The sequence below is a fragment of the Pleuronectes platessa genome, chromosome 13, assembly GCF_947347685.1.
Source record: "Pleuronectes platessa chromosome 13, fPlePla1.1, whole genome shotgun sequence".
Taxonomy (NCBI): domain Eukaryota; kingdom Metazoa; phylum Chordata; class Actinopteri; order Pleuronectiformes; family Pleuronectidae; genus Pleuronectes; species Pleuronectes platessa.
Window position 1 is genome coordinate 18087334 of NC_070638.1, and position 17734 is coordinate 18105067.

Consider the following 17734-nt stretch of genomic DNA (forward strand, 5'->3'; position numbering starts at 1 on the left):
CTACCAAGTATTGACACAGGGGGGTGAATACTTATGCACCCAACAGATGTCAACTTTTTTGTTCTCATTATTGTTTGTGTCACAATAAAATTTATTTTGCACCTCCAAAGTACTATGCATGTTTTGTTGATCAAACGGGAAAAACTTTATTTAAGTCTATTTGAATTTCAGTTAGTAACAGTACATAATGGGAAAAAGTCCAAGGGGGGTGAATACTTATGCAAGGCACTGTAGATCTTAGTTGACTTCAAGTCAAATCGAAAGAACAGAGTTCAGGTGCAACCAGCCAAGTAGTCAGACGAGAACTGAGCGAAAAGTGAAAACTGGCGGTTTCTTAAGTAGCGACAGACTTCAAGACTGAAGACTCTATAGTCACTTGACCGTTGAGCTGTGGGGGGAGGCACAGCTTTTGATGCAGTGAAATGCATCAAATGAATTTATCTAATAAACCTATACAGATAGATACACATATACACACATAAACATACACACATACATACATACTCAAACACACTTGTATGAATCTATTCACCTTATGTCGTTTGACCCTGACCAGAGAAGATTAGTGCAGTCACAAGGACAACAAGTCTATCTATCAGGGGCGTTTCTAGGATTGAAAGAAAGGGGGGGCTTAGCCCCTAAGGATTCTGAATGTTTGCGCACGCAGCGGATATCCATGTTTCATACAGTTCATGGATTGGTTCAATCAGAAAGAGTGTGATTTTTCTCTGTATCTTTGCTTGCATTCATTCAGTATAAGATAACAGAAAAGACAGAGTTTCAGGGTCATTGTGAAATTTGACAACACAAATATGAACTGATTATAAACATCCACATTCTATAGGCACTGATATTATTGTTTTAAAATACTAGAGATAGATATTAATGCAAAGAATAGAGAGCTGTCGATAGTTATTTCTTACATTTCAATTTTGCTCGTTCACACTCTTGCTCACTGGAGACATTTTCTAACAAAATAGCTAGCTAGCTAGCTTAGTGTTAACATAGCTCATTACAATATTCCCTTTCATTTGCCTCAAGTAAACTTAAATTTAAGCAGGTAACAATCGTTAACAACTACAGATAGCCACATTCTGTAACTACCTGTACTTACAATTTCACTCCGTGCATCATTTACTATGAGCTAAACTCCTTGGCTGTAATCCTGCTGTCTTGATGAGAGACGTTACTTGGCAGAGTGAGAAAGCCAGCGCAGCAGCGATGCAGACTCCCCAAAGTCCTAGTGCCTGGTCTTTTAATTGTTAAGTATGATGAGAGGCTATTGGATTGTAATTTGAAGGGGGAGAAAACGTACAAACACGAATCGCACTTACATATGTAGCATGTTAGAGTTATAAATAACTTGTCCATGTGTAAAACAATAGTTTGTAAAAAAAACATTAAAAAAATCCCAATAATTATATGGGGGGGCTGAAGAACATTTTAGGGGGGCTTCAGCCCCCCTTAAACAGGCCTAACAACGCCCCTGATGTCAATTTTTGTCTTAACTCGCAGTGCACTGAGCTCTCTCGGCCGCCGTACACATTCGCCATCGATATAAGATGATAGATTTATGATCACTTCTCTGGGACGTCTGTCTCGGTTGCTTAGCGACAGGCGGTGGGCGGGGCGGAGGGATAAGCCGGTGAGAGGCGGAGCTTGTCCGGCGGCAGGGATCGAGCGCGGTAAACGCAGGTAGAGACTCGAACGCACAACGTAGCAGCAGAAGCTTTGAAGCATTAGCACAGACTTCCCACTGGCGACTCCCGCTCCCTGAAGCTCCCCCCCACTCTCTGTGACTCGGTGCGCGGCTGGAGAACATGCCGGACGTGAACTGGAAGCCCTTTGTTTTCGGTGGGCTGGCGTCGATGACGGCGGAGTGCGGTGAGTGATGTGCGGGGCTGTGGGGTGGGACGGAGGCCGGGCTGCGCCAAATGATCTTATGGTGTCAGCCCGGCTCGTGATTTACAGACGGTGTCTCATCTCGTGCTCTGTCGCTGCAGGCACGTTCCCCATCGACCTGACGAAGACTCGGCTCCAGGTCCAAGGCCAGGTGGGCGACAGCAAGTACCGAGAGATCCGCTACAGAGGCATGCTGCACGCCATGGGCCGGATCGTCCGAGAGGAGGGGCTCCTGGCTCTGTATTCCGGGTCAGTGTGAAGGATCGCATGTGTGTGTGTGTGGTCTCTACACCCAGACATAGTATGAAGTATCTGAGAACTGGACCCATTGTTGTGTTACGACCCTCCTGCGTTTTTACACTTCGCTCAAATGTTAGCACTTCCTCTTTTGCATCAGCCATGGTCCCACCCACATTTCCCAACAACTCAAAGTGGGGACCTGAGACTTAGGGAGGGTTTGTTTCTAGTTTATTCCTCTCTTGTTTTTACAGAGTCCTAAAATCCTGGAACATTTTACACTCGTTTTTTGTGATTGTGTGTGTGTGTGTTTTTATGGGAGGTGTCACTTTTATTCTGCATTATTACCCTGGGTCTTACACGATATGTCCTTGTGTACAGTTTTGTTGTTGCTTGTTGTACAATGCACTGTTCCGTGGCTGAATTCGTATTAAAAAGTGACGGTGACTTTTACAGACTAGCTCCTGCCATGCTGCGCCAGGCCTCCTACGGGACCATCAAAATTGGCACATACCAGAGTTTAAAGCGGCTGTTGGTTGACAGGCCCGAGGGTGAGTCCTAGGTTCTGTCTCTCTTTAAATCTGACTGAGACTTACAGACACACAAGTTGATAGCTAACATGTGCACATTCCTCCTGAAGACCATAGGGCGGGTAAAGATGTGTGTCTGTGTGTGACTTAGTTAAATGTCTTACTGTGTTTATTGGGATGCTTTGTGCTGCTGTTAAAAAACGACACTGTAAAGACAAACTGCCTGTTCGATGCGTGGTATCAAACGCTCGCTCACGGCTACGGTGTGCCTCCCGCTCTTCTCCTCTTTCAGATGAGACTTTGCTGACTAACGTGGCATGTGGTGTCCTCTCTGGGGTTATCTCCTCCTCCATCGCCAACCCCACTGATGTGCTGAAGGTACTTGTTTGAATACACACAGTACTTGCGTTGAGCTTTGTTATTGTCCTGATGAAACTGGATTTCAAAGCAGTAGAGCAGGTCTGACAGTTTCTTGGAATTGCCCCCCAGGTGTGCAGAAGCCTCCTACTAAAAAACAGTTTCAACATTAGCGTTCTCTCCCTCGATTGTACCTATAGGTCTGTAATTACCCTTGCAGCCTTGATTAGGAGTGTGCTAGGGCTAGACAACTAATTAATTAATTGATCAACAAATAGCTGGTAAAGTTAAAAACAATGTCTAGAACTGTATTTTGTCCTGTTAAAATTCCCTAATTAACAAAATTGTGTTTCCATTCGTTTGAGGGGTTTCTCATACAACTACAATTCAGTTGTTTTATTACTATGTTTAATTCAAGTTTCAGAAATTTTAGTTGCGTCATAATTCAAGCTCATGATATCTACAGCGTATAGCGTTCTGACTTGTTGGAACTTGAATTAAGATAATTTGACCTGGGTGAATTTAAGATATCTTCAAATTGAACTATTTCTAATCCGAATTAAATTGTAGATATGTGAAACTAGAGTTACGGTCATAATTAAATTGCAGATATCTGTAGTACATATAGAAAGAGCACTGTATAAGACGATGAGCAAGTTTCTCTTCGAGTGTACTGCTGGAGAGGATACGTGTCTCTTTTGTCCTTTTAAATCGATTAGAGAAATAGTAGTAATAGTTGCAGCCCCAGGCTGTACCTAAATACATCATTATCAACAACTCTCTGGAGGAGGCAGTGAAAGCTCCAGAGTGTCGATGTGATCTTTTGGTAGCATGCCTAGTGGAGGGAAGGCCATCACAGTGCTATCAGGGCCTCACTTGAGGATTATTAATAGATTGAAGTCTCAAAGATTTAACATAGTGTTCTGTAAATGATATGAGTGCATGAAGTTAATTTGTGTGTGTGTGTGCATGCTGTCATTATGTTTGTTATGTTGGCATCTTCTTGCCTCACCCTGTTCGGTATACAGCGTGTATTAGGGGTTAAAAGTTGCGTTTTCCTTTTCGAAGGTTTCTAACTGTGCCTGCCAAGTCACAGTAGAGACAGACAGTGAACCAAGGCTGATCTGTACACGGCAGCCATTATAAATTAGTCCAGGCTGGGCTGCTGAATTCCAGGAAGCAACTGAACAGGAAATGCGTCAAGACTCTGAGCTCGCCAAAAGACCGTACTAACTCTGTTTTCTTTGCAGACCAACGGGCGATTGAACATTACATACCCAAACTTGTGGGTTCATGAGCCTTCTGCACAGTCAGTGTGGATTGCTAGTGAACCTACAGTATCATTCACCGACTGTGCTTGCTCTCACACTCTCAAGTTCAAATTCATGGACGTTACCTGTGTCTTTTCTCCCAGATCCGCATGCAGGCTCAAGGAAATGTGATCCAGGGCAGTATGATGGGCAACTTCATCAACATCTACCAACAGGAGGGGACAAGGGGGCTGTGGAAGGTACAGAAGGCTTGAAACAAATCCTTGATTAGTATTGACGCATGCACTTTGGGACAAGACAGTGACCAAACAATGCTATGAACCGTCCCCTGTCTCTCTTCATCAGGGTGTCTCTCTAACAGCTCAGCGGGCAGCCATCGTGGTCGGGGTCGAGCTACCGGTCTATGACATCACCAAAAAGCATCTGATCCTGTCGGGTTACATGGGGGACACCGTGTACACACACTTCGTGTGAGTTTGCAGAGTAACCTGCACGCCCGTGTCTGCTTTCTCTCTTTCTCGTGTGATGTTGTCCGTGACAGGACATTGGACAGGACACAGCCTTGTTCGATGTTTGAAATGCAAATAACGCAGGAGGTTATGGTTGGAAATTCATAGAGCAGGAGTCATTCTAAGTTTGTACGGGGAATGTATCTGCAATCCCTGCCGACAATTCCCAGCAGAATCACAAAAGCTAGTCTAGAATGGCAACAACCAATAGATAAGAGGTAGAATTAACACTCTGAGGTTACACAAATGTTCAGTTCCTCTTTGCTGCTCACATCCACTATCAGCAGCAGCGTTTTGTTTGGTATTCGAGACAATATCCTGTTGTGACATCTAAAAAATAACACATTTCCTGGCTATCTGAGGACTGAGAGCAGTACTGCATATACAGCATACTACTGTATTTGTATTCCAGCCAATAAAAGCTAACTTCAGGCTGAGTATTTATCGCAGTAAGTGCTTTGTGGATATTTCAACATTCCAACCGTGCTTTGGGATTATTTCTGTTTGGAGGAAATAGCACCGACTGGTATTCAAATGAAAGTGGTAAATATTTCTAGTGCAGAATAGTTTATTCAACCCCTCGGGCAGTTGACTCAAGTGAACTCGATGCACAGTTTATTGGGTGACATTCTCAGCTTAGCAGGAACCTGTCTTTTTTAAATGTGCAAGCAGCAGCAGCACACACACACACACACACACACACACACACACACACACACACCCACCATAGAGATTGCTGTCTAACACCAAGAATGCTATTAAGGGATAAACAGAGTCTGTACTTTGTGCCCCCCCCACCCCACAGGTCCAGCTTTGTGTGCGGTCTTGCTGGAGCTCTGGCCTCCAACCCGGTTGACGTGGTCCGGACCCGTATGATGAACCAGAGTGGAGGAGCTCTGTACCAGGGAACAATGGACTGTTTAATGCAGGTCAGTCAAAATATCTGACATGATTTTTTTTTTTACATCAGATAGATTATGCAATATAGATATCAGTTTTCCTCATGACTTTTATCTATAATTATGCAAGTATTTTGACATTGAAAGCAGCGAACCATGTCAAATAATTCCATGGTTCCTACAGTTCAGTAGATTTTAATAAAATTATGTCAGAAAAACTCAGATTTTAACTTGTAGTAGGTCTTAAATTTTAAGATGTTTGAGAAATTATGTTTACTGACAATATCTTAAATATGAGCGTATCTGTTGATCTTCAGTCATTTAAGGTCTGTTTGGGTGGAAATTTGAATTTGTAATGTAAAGTGGTGAAAAACAGCTAATTTAAATGATCAAGTGAGAATTATCTTAGTCAAAGTCTTAGAAAGCATCTATCCACTAATTCCAGAAAGTTGTCTGTCTGTCTGTACACGCGAGGCTCGGACGTCTTGAGAATATCTGTGAAGATTCTCAGTGTTCCGGGTCATGGTCATGGTCCTGGATTGGTACTGGACTCGCTTGTGTTTCTTGAAGACGTTTCGCCCTCTCATCCAAAAGGCTTCTTCAGTTCTTAAGTTCAGTTCCATTTTGAAGAAGCCTTTTGGATGAGAGGTGAAACGTCTTCAAGAAGCACAAACACAAAAACACACTTGGCATGTGCATGGCTAAGGGCCAAAGGAAGTGCAGCGTTGAAATTGGTGTGATTTTAACATGCGATACGTTCGATGTTAATACACAGGCAGCCAGCGCCCTGTAGCAGTGGCAGCTAGGACTCCTCGGCGTCAGTGACATTGTCGATAACGACATCAGCGAGCTTACAACAATGGCAAAAAACACTTATTCCCTGGTTTGGGGTTTGGCGTACTGAAGTGAGCTTCACGGAACTCTGACTAAACGGGTGAATAGCTCTTTGTGTAGCAGCGTTGGCTTCAGGATTCTGCAAACCATTTCCAGCAGCAGGTCTTTTTTCAGACAGAAAGCGGCAACCTGCTTTACCACAAGCCAACAGACAGCCCATTCGAGCCAGTCCGGTTTAGAACAGGCCCTGCACTGGTTACATTTATTTCCAACACGTTCGAAACAACCTTGTTTTAGATTCATTGTCCTCAGTGTGTTTTTGTTTTTGAGTGCTGATTAATATTTAATATCATTAAGGTATGTTTAATCTCAATATCAAACCATAATGACACAGAATTTGAAGTCGTAGTTAATTAATAACCACCCACAGATGCCTTGGGGACCATTATCAGACCGTAATTAAAGTGGGTTTTTAACACTTTTGTTGTCTTTTCAGACGTGGCGCTCCGAGGGCTTCATGGCTCTCTACAAGGGGTTCTTTCCCAACTGGCTCCGTCTGGGACCGTGGAACATCATTGTATCCTTTAACCATCTCATTAGTGCGACCGTCTGTTTACATATGTCCTAGGTGATGTAATATCCTCTGAGGTGCAGAAATCAGCGGAGGAAAGTAGTAATTTGTGTTATGCATTCATTGACGTATCGCATTCCACGCCATGCTACAGGGGAGGAAAGCTTAGCTTAAAGCCGGCTAACCCAATTATGTAACATTGAGTGTACTGCCTCAGTACCGCACTGCCCCTGGTTAGAGAGGATGTAAGGGGGCCCTCAGTGAGGGGTTAAGGGGAAAAAGGGCAGGACAACCAGGGAGTGGAGAGTGAACTCTATTAAGAGTCGTTCTGCAGAGGCCCAAATCTGATTAAAGATGACTGAGCAGGGAAAAGCAGAAGCACATTGAGCTCCAACCAGGCCTGAGAAAAGTAATGAGATTATTGACTTGTCTCAGCAGGGAGGGCTGAGGAAACAAGGAGACGGTAACAAGGGAGGCTTTGAGCTCAAGTACAGAGAAGAGCCAAACATTTCTCAGTGTGCCTCACATTGTGCTCCAGAAAAAATTCCCCTCCCACTACTGCCTGTGTTCCTTTACTCGACCCTCAGTTCTTCCTCACTTACGAGCAGCTGAAGAAGATCGACGTGTGACTTGCAGAACGACCGTGGAAGCGTGTGAGCGCCTGCTCTGAGACGAGCTGAGAGGACAGGAATCGGGAATGGCTGGATGGGGACCGTCTCTTTACGGAGCCGCAGACGGGAGTTTCATGTCGACCCATGTCAGGGGCGGTATGAGAATATCTCTCATTCCTGATTGGACTGTGTCTCCCCAGGCCTGTGGCAAGCGTGGAAGGGACTGTGACACAATCAAACACCCATCTTGTGATGTGTGAAGTCATCCAAATGCTTCTTTAGGCTTAACCACTCATTTAAATTTGATATTGGCTCCTCGGCTCTGTGGCACCTAACGGACTGAGAAATTAGAGACGATTTTGGGGCCCAACGGAGACAGTTGTTTATCTCAGTCATAAGCTGTTTTTAAAAATGGCTCTGCTGTCATGAGGAAGATACCCGAGGGTAGTGAGTCTTTACACTGAAAGTGGTCTCCACATTGAGTGCCTTAGTTTGTGGTGCAGGCAAAGATTGTGAGAAAGCAGCTGACAACCACAGTGTTCATTCCCTTTTGAAAAGAAAAAAAACAAGTCCATGTGCACCAACTTGGATGAGGATCTGGTGGTGTTGTTTTTTTATACTTTATATGTAATTGTAAATTGAGAAATGGGTGTGGAAAGGTGAAGTGGTTTCTTCTTGACCATATTTACCAAGTTAAGAACCACTAAGTGTGCACTGTAATAAATAACAGTTGCATAAACAGCCTGAAGAGCAGTGTGGGTGTCTAAACAAGACACACACATCACATGCCCAAATGTGGCGAGGAGTGATCCATCTTGTCAAAAAGGGCAGACAGTAAATATAACCCGGGGGGCCCCTGGGTTCCTGCGTTATCGTATACATTGCTTTCAAAACATTACCCAGACACATTACGTAAGCCTGCTTATTATAGCTCACTCTCCTCTAGGTTGAGACCATTGGAAACATTTAGAGGTGCATCCTTGGATGTTTTTTGTTTGCTTGAAGGCAACTCCAGGTATATTTTCATATACTGTATTTGCAAGCTGTTTGCTTGTCTGTGAGCTTTTGTTTTAAGCAATGAAAATGTGAGCTGCTGTGGCCAAAGTGTGAGCCACTGTGCTTCTGTCATACATGCGATGTTGATGTAAATGCTGCTGTAGCCATGTATATTTTAAATAAAAGACAAAACACCACAGTTTTCGAGTGGTTTGCTCTGTTTTGGCCACAGCGTGGTGCTGTTGAGCTTTGCACAGCCTCACCAGAAGTCGACCCAGTTGAAACCAATAGCTATTTCTTCTTTAATTCCCAGTCCTCAACTTCCGAAGCCACAGATCTAGCACAGTTGTGTTGTTTCTGAGGGACCGGCTGGCTTCTTTCAAACACACATGTTCATGCATCGAGCCACAAACAATGACTTATGAATTATTCAGGGGGGATCTAAAATGTAATTGTTCTTTTATTTCTGTTGGCAAATTCCCAGTTATCCTTTCGTCAGAGCTGTTTTGAGAAGACGCTGGGAGCTCGAGGGAGTGCGAGAGGAAAAGCTGTGTTGAACTTGTCGTCTCTGTGCCTTGTTCTTTTATTTAGGAAGCATCATCATGGGACTTATTACTTTAGTGAGAATTGTGGTATCGGCCTCATCTAAGCCACTGTGAGTTGTGCTGTCATGCTATTGTTGTGGCTCCATCGAATAACTCAATCCCAAACAACACCACACAGCATGATGGAGGAGGATGCTGGTTTGAGCGCACAGTGTTTACAGTACATATTGAGCTGAAGGGTGCTTTGCTTTGCAACACCCGCTGGCATCTATGTCCGATCAGGCCACAAACACATCCCACACTGTCCATAAGGCAGGATGAAAAAAGAGAATAAGAATAACGTGTGACTTGTGCCAGGATTTGGCATCTATAAGTTGGCATTATAGTCTGCTGCCTGGCATCGCGTCCCTGGCACCGTCCTCTACAAGCTGAACAAGTATTGCCACAGGGGATTCCGGCAGTCACAGACATGCTGCATTATGGGCATTATTTGCTGCTTGCCCCGAGGGTGCAAGGGGGCTAGCTCTATTGTATTCCAGGGATCAGAGTGAGCTTTTGTGTCAGAGGGATAAGGCTCTACCCTGCTCCAAACACCCTGCCCTTTTTCTCTCGTTTTATTTTTTTGTATTTTCAGCTGTTTCTCAGATGAAGCCGCTGCTCGCTGCAACACACAGGAGAATAAATGGATAAATGGACGGGCGGATGGAAATGTAGACAAGGAGACAAATCTATCAGTCTGTTTATCCATTTGGAACAAGGATTGCACTCGTGCTTCTGGGCTGCACAGTGCTGACAAAGAAGAAAAAGATCACAGGCCTATTGCCATTTCTTGTTGCTCGGTATTGTAGTTGAGATATGGGCTGAGATACAACAGAGCCGTTTTTCTTTCTCAGTATTTGAAGGATGCTGGGGGAAAAAATGCCCGGGTGCTTAGTTTGAGTAAAATAAATGATTTTCTCCTGGAAACACATTGTTTACAGGCCACGGATTCTGCATAACATCAAAATACCTTGCTTAGGAAGCTGTCTGAAACGTCCTCCGACTGAAGAAAAAGTGCAGCCTCCTGCAGTTTGAAACTGTGCCTGTAGTAAATGCTTTTTGATGAATTGTGCAGCTGTGTCTGGTTGTGTGAACAACAAGCTGACGAAACAAGGATTTCAAACAAGGAGAGGCCATAGATCCTGTGGAGATTTCAAATGATGCTTCAGGAACCACACTTAAAGAACAGCAAAGGTAATTCTACGGTTGATTTCATAAAGAGAAAACATCCCTTCAGAAATATTATTATTAATATGATCAAAATACCCAATTTACAAAAAAACAACTTTGATTCACTTTCAAGAGTGTTATTGGAGGAGACTGGTTCCATCCTGTTTATATTCAGGTTAATAAACAAATATCCTGTGTCAAAGTTCACCAAAGTTGATCTCCTCGAAAGCCACCCTGGGATTTGCCCTGCCACAGAGGTAGAATGTTGGATTTGCCTCATCGCTCACACAGATTGTAAGTGAACGGGAGTGGAACTTTCGCCTCTGACACATTTGCATTTATGTGGCGTGGGCAGAGTCTTTGTTACTTTTTGGACACAGTCAGTCGGACTGTTTGCTCTTCTTCCACTCTTTCTGCTTAACAAATGTGAACAGCAGCAGCTTCATATTTGGCACAAAAACATGGGAGGGTTTAACTCTCATTTAACTCTCATTCCCAAACGGTCAAACTATTTCTGTCCCTGTTAAGAAATCAGAGACTTGCTTCGACGCACATTTAGTACAAATTTAATTTCAACATAATTTGGAGGAAATTGGCAGAAGATAATACAAATGAGCATCTACCCCTATTGAGTGACTATTACAGGATTGGTTCATCAAGATAAACCAGTTTGTGAAGTAACTGTGGAAAACATGAGAGACATATATCAGATGTTTTTGTCTCCACAGTGACGAGCCCCCTGAGTCCTTGTTTTAGTGATACACCAACTTTTTCACCTCAGCCAACCTTTTTGCGAAGCTTAGATTTTTTTTCACATCCCGTTTCCACAAGTATGTGCAAATTAAAATGTTGCAAAAGGCAGCACCTAATGCGTCCCCGCTGCTGTAAGGTAGCACCTTCACTCTGCTGTTTGTCAGCGGGCTGTCTATCATCATTAATGAGAGACAGTTTCAGAAAGGTGCCTGCAGTTGTTATGAGTCACGACACTAAACATGCTCAAGTGCCGGAGCCGACGATTCATCACGACTAAAACTCCTCATCCAAACAAACAACAGGCCCACTAAATCACAGCGCAGTTGACCTACATTTACACACCACTGGAAGGGGACTGGCACCCCAGGGAGACAGGATCACAAGGATGAGCCGCTGGTAATGCTGCTGCATTGTTCCATGAAGACGGGAACAGGCCAACAGAGTGACTGTTAAAGGAGATAAAGTAAGGGGAGATTGTTCTTTGACTCGGGGAAAGTTCCGTTGTGCCCCTTAACGAGGCGCTTTAATCTTCCCGCGACATCCGTGTGGAGGTTACATGACCTTTAAGTGCCTTTTGCTACTTTGAGAAGAATATTTAGACTTTTTGGAAATGCTCATGACCGAGAGAAAGATGAGAAGATTGATTTCAGTCCCAGGGCTGCGCAGTAAATATGAGACGTCAGCAAACGGGAACATTTAGCTTGGCTTATCATTAAGAGTGGAAACAACAGACAATATACCAGGCCTAAAGTTCAAGGATATATATCTACCACGTCCTTTAGAGCTCACAAAGTAATTTCTTTCATTCGTTTATATAAAAAAATGAAATAAATCCTATTAAGCCAACCTAGCTGAGCCAACACCCCCATTTCGCAAATTTGGTGTCAGAGTCTTTGCAGTAGACTGTGGCTCAGGAGGTAGAGCGAGTTGTCCCCTAACCAGAGGGTCCATGTTTCCATCCCTGCTTGGTAAAGGTTCCTTGGGCAAGTAACTGAACCCCAAATTGTCAAAGTTTGGCAACAAATGACCCAATTAGAAAAAGCACAGCACATAGGAGCGATGTATACATTTTGAGGGCTATGGCATTGGCTTGTGTTGTTGACCGGTCAATAAGACTAGAAAAGTGCTAAATACATAGTGCTGCATAAACTTTAGTGATAAGGGGATGGAGGGTGGTATTGAGGTGCAGTCAATACACCAATTGACCAATTACCAGTCAGTGTCAGCTGACAATTATGATGTTTCACCCTATTTTTTAGAGCATCTAACCAAAACCAAACTTTCAACAAAAAACCTTGAATGTACACCAGTGTGATAAGAACTACCGTAAATGTCAGCAAAAATCTTTCTGAACATTTTATTAAATGTGTCATGTCTGCCATGTTTAGGCCATGCCCATCAGCTAACATGGAGGAGGTTTATGAAATATACTGCAGCCAGCCACTAGGAGGCAATCAAGATACTTTGTCTTCACTGTTAGGGAGCAGTCATCTTCAGATACAGTCTCAACACAGTCATATTTGAACGGCAGTTTGCTAAAATTGAAAAGGATTTATTTAAAAAAGGCCAGAGTAGAACATGATTATACTGCAGATGAGCACAGAATCATGCAATTAAAACACCATCAAGTACTTGTTACATGTGTTTAGTCTTGTAATTCCACTGGAGGAACACTGGGCAGAGCTCATGTGCTTTCTCCCGTCTATGAGACTTGAAAAAAGAGGAAAGACTCCATCTGCTTGTCCCAAACCACCACACTCAATCTATCTCCATAACCCGCTCAGTCAAAGCTCCCCCCATTAGTAGCCCAGCTTCTGATAAGGAATAAGTATTCAAATATTCAGTTTCCTTGGACGCCTGATTTAAAATTCCCTGCCCTTAGGCACAGCATGCCAGCACAGCATTCTCAATCCACACACACACGCACACACGCACACACGCACACACGCACGCACACACACACACGCACACACACATGCAAGGGCCTCTGATGTTTGTTGGTGGCGTTAGTAGGATTGCTCACCGTGACGCCGTGCCCCTCCCACACCCATATGACAGTCTGAAGCTACTCTCGTGTTTTTTTTACAGAGGCATGGAGGATGGAGTGGATGGTGAGAGGGAAAGAGGTGGTGGGGAGTGGGGATAAAAATGCACTGATGGAGTCAGTGGGGGGATAGAGAGAAAACTCCACTGGAACTCAGCAGACGTGAAACTGAAGGTGAGCGCCTGAAGAAAGAGAATAGAAGATGACAAGAAGAGAAGGGATCGGTAGGAGAGAGGAGAGGATGCAACACATGTCCTGATTCTCCGCCGTGCTCCAATTAGCATCCATATGAAGCCTCTAAGACAGTGGTTGTCAACTGCTGTGCCAAGGACTGAAGACACAAATGGGCTGCAAGAAAAAGGTTAATAGGACCTGACATCTTTTGACGAGAGAACCTTCTAAGAACTTCGTAAAAATGGAGATGATGCTATTTTTGTGCTAGATAATAGAAATTATTAGCCAGAGTTATATCTGTTTTTAGTCCAGAAAGGAAAAGTACATGAACGCAACGCTGATTACTCTATAAAGAAGACACTGAGCTTATAGAGTGCCTCATGTGTGACCGTTAAAGCAGAATTAAATCTGACCCTCAAGCAGATCTTAACATTGAAAACAAAGATGATGAGTTTGGATATTATGGTGATTTATTGAGTTCTCAGCTAATGATGTTATATGTATCAATCCACCAATTTGACTTACAAAGGTAAATCATGACGAGTCAACTCATGAAAGTAGTTGACATTTACTTTTACTAGTTTTGACAACTATGGGGGAAAATGATGTCATAGTGATATTACAACGTTTATCTCAACTTTAAATGGAAATAAATCTACCACAGAAGACCTTAAGTACAAATCATTGATTGGAGTTTGATAGAACTGGGGATTTAGCAGGAGTAACAAAGATAAGTTGATTGGTTTATGGGATATGTACAGTGTGGTTGAGTGTTTTGGAGTTTGACTCATAAAAAGAACTAACAGTCAGGATACCTCAGCCTCTATGTGTCTCTTTAAAGGGGAATTTTAGTATTTTTCAACCTGGGCCCTATGGTGTGGATATTTTGTTACTTACAATAACGTTTGGAATCAGCCCATCAGGACGCCTCCACCGACAGCCGCAACACAACAAGCATTTACACATCCATATCTATAAACATCCAGAAATTCAATTCAGGTACTCCCTTTATTATGAGTTCATTCTTGACTTTTAAGATTGTAATTGGACCACAAAAAGAAAAAGTAATATAAGAAAAATACTGTCTTGCCTCCACAGCTTTCAACAGTATCACATTGTCCTAACTAAAACGAAACGTCGCTGAATGTTGTGTTGTTGGAGGAGAAGAGTTCATTTGCCTTTTGCTTTATGGTTTTGACCATAGGTTTCAGCTACAGTGACTAATGGGAAGACTAGCAGTGTGGGACAAAATTAATAAGTGATTGGACAAACCTAATGGAGACAGACACGTGCCGAGCAGAACACGAGGGGTCACTGACTGGCCTGAAGCGAGCATGGGATTTGCGATTCAACACCTTCTTTGCAGAGCTTATTTGTCACAGACTCAAAGACTGATCGTCACGTCCAAACTTTGGTTTGTTGCTAATTGCGACGTGACAAAGCCAAAGACATCATGTGTGTGCAACTGCTTGTGTAGCCTTAATATGCGAGTCACATTCTGCCATGCAGCTGATGTATTCCAAAATTTCTCACTAAACCTCTCTGAGCTCCGTTTCATCTGTGAGTTTCCCGTGCGGAATAACCACCTCTGTGCGGATAAGCAGCCACCTGTCAGCCACCAGTCGAGTTAGTGTGCCTCCCGAACACTTTCAGGAGATGAGAGTAGACCCCCGAGAGGCGCTTCATGCAGACGTCTCAGTGTTCCTGATCAAATTAAGGGTCTATTTGTGCCACTTTCACGATTTTATTGCAGTCGAGAAAACTTTCACACTGTGTGCCTTCGTAGGTTTGACCAGGAATTCACCTCACCATGGAAAATTAGCCAAGTAAGATATGGTCACAGATGATCAATGATAAACACACACATGCACGTCTCACAGTTGCGAGGACACTCATTGGCATAATGCATTCCCTAGCCACAAAAACCCCACTAAACCTCTAACCCTAAAACCAAGTCTTAACCCTCAAACAGCCTATTGAATTTGTAAGGACCAGCCAAAATGTCCTCACAATGATGGTATTGAACAAAAATTGTCCCTCATAACTATAGATATACATGTGCACACAAACACACACGGACACACACATACAGACAGACACACAAACACACACACAGTGTCAGAGGTCCCTTTTGCGAAAATGTGCATTTGCTGGAAACTAACCCAAATCCTAACATTAACCTTACCTTAACTACTAACCCAATAAAAATTATTTGTAGCGGTGAAAAAGCCTTTCTCGTAGCCTAACACAATCACCGGTACACACACACAGACACACACACACTGAATACGCTGAAGAAGAAAGAGAGAAAGACACAGTGCAACTCTGTCCTATCTTGACCAAATAAGAGTCACATGTCCTCTGAAGGCATGAGGCTTCATATCACACAGTAATGTGCTGAGGGAACAAAAGCACCACTGTTGCTGTAAAGTGTCAGAGGTGAGAGGCCTATCACATCTCTCTTCCTCTTTTATAAAACACACACACGCTCCGCTCCACGGTCGCAGTCTTGCACAATTTGTGGCAATTTAGAAAATGCCATAATGTGATTTGGGCAAGCCGTCTCAAATAACCTTCTTATTCCACAGTGACGTTGTGTGTTATGTCGAGATCTCTGCGTAAACACCAGCAGTCATGTGAAACTAAAAAACATTAATCATCATGCGACAATAGAAGAAAATATCATCTACAAAATACTGATCTGCAAAATACTGATCTGGAATGACTGGTAACACAAAACACCATACGCCTCCCCCATCAAAACTGAGCAGCTCAAAGAAGAAAAAGCTCCATTCATACAGACACACAGAAACAGATACACAAACGTTGACAGCAATTGGATTTATTGGAACTATTTTCCAATAAGGTCAAAACGGCAATTAAAGTCACACAATCATGTCCACAGCAAGATAAGCTGTTTGACCTCTGCTCACACAGAGGAGCCTCTGTATTTCTTTACGAGGTTGAGGGTTTTCTCTTTGGTCTGGACACACACACACCAAGATCAATCGGTCATGCACACTACATGTGATGTGTTAATATTTAAGTCGGCTGCCTAAGCCAAATTAAGGACAGGGACACCCTAGTGTGTGTGTTGCATTCGAAACAGTTTCATCCTCTTGATCGTATGTGGTTCAATTGAGTATATATTCAATAAGGAGGTGCTTTCTCTACAAAATAACTATCTACTTGTTACGATCAGCCTTAAAGGCTGCAATAACTGACTCAACATACTTTTTTGGGGCCGAGTGGGGGCCACAGAAGCAATCCATGAACACAAAACTAACACATTATCAACTTATAAAGCTAATATAAACAATGTACTGGCAAACTTTTGCCCATATATTTTCACATATAGTAACATTAGACTGGATATAAAGAGTGTCGACATGACAGCTCCCAAAAGTTTAAGCCAAAGTGTCTCCATTGCTACCTGGTGGATGCCGTTCCCTATTCACCTTAAAAAATGGGACGTTGGCCAAACTAAAAAGTAAAAGTACAAGTTAAATAAATGTTTGTTAAAAATAGCTTCTGTCATTTAAGGTAGTTTATAATTAGCCTAAAAAGGCTAAAAAGCTCCAATCAGCTGCATTGACAGGTGATTTAATGTAAGTCCCCAAAGTAAGTGACCCCTTTCACATTCAACACTGTCCCACATGTGTAATTCCTGTGCCTATGTGAATATACGTATGTTTTAAAGTGTGTTTCTCAGAGTAAATAAGAGACAAAAATTCATGGTCTGACAGTCCAGTCCACTGCTGATCTGTACAACAACAAGCTAACAGCATTAAGGAAACAGAGGATGGGAGACTATTGAGAACATGGAACTGCATGGCAAAGGTCAGCTTTTATTTAGTTTGTCTTCTTTCTCCTGTTTTTTGATTTGTACTCACACACACAAACACAGATACACACATGTAGATCAGTAAATGATGAACACTCCCTCCACGACTCTCTTTTTCTTTCGACTCCTGCGGATGTGCAGCTCACTTATGTCTACACTTACTGTTTGTTTTTCACATTGTCCTCCTGAATCTCTCTCTCTCACACACACACACACACACACACACACACACACACACACACACACACACACACTATCACTCTAATCTTGTCAATGAAAAGCAATCGTATCAGCTGGAATTGGGGATTTAATTCTTGTTTTGAGGCTTGGTCACAATCCTTATGTCAGAAACTCATTAAATATTGCCATGACAACGTTCAAAATAATTTCCCCATTTTCCGGAGCCAAATGCACGAGACGAGAACAGATAGTCAGGAACAGAAGGGCC

At 43.0% G+C, this 17734-nt stretch overlaps 1 protein-coding gene across 2 annotated transcripts; it reads left to right on the forward strand.

The window, feature by feature from the left end:
* The first annotated feature begins 1650 nt into the window (after window positions 1-1650).
* Window positions 1651-8916, forward strand: LOC128454034 (kidney mitochondrial carrier protein 1). 2 transcript variants are annotated; one of them, XM_053437177.1, is made up of 9 exons: window positions 1651-1884; window positions 2004-2151; window positions 2596-2690; window positions 2962-3047; window positions 4441-4536; window positions 4643-4767; window positions 5612-5735; window positions 7036-7116; window positions 7698-8916. In XM_053437177.1, exons 1-9 carry the CDS (start codon window positions 1821-1823, stop codon window positions 7737-7739), a joined length of 861 nt encoding a protein of 286 aa, XP_053293152.1. In that variant the 5' UTR covers window positions 1651-1820; the 3' UTR covers window positions 7740-8916. The 2 variants fall into 2 exon arrangements, with proteins under 2 accessions (XP_053293152.1, XP_053293153.1); XM_053437178.1 differs by lacking the exons at window positions 1651-1884; window positions 2004-2151 and adding an exon at window positions 2166-2357.
* The last annotated feature ends 8818 nt before the right edge of the window (window positions 8917-17734 follow it).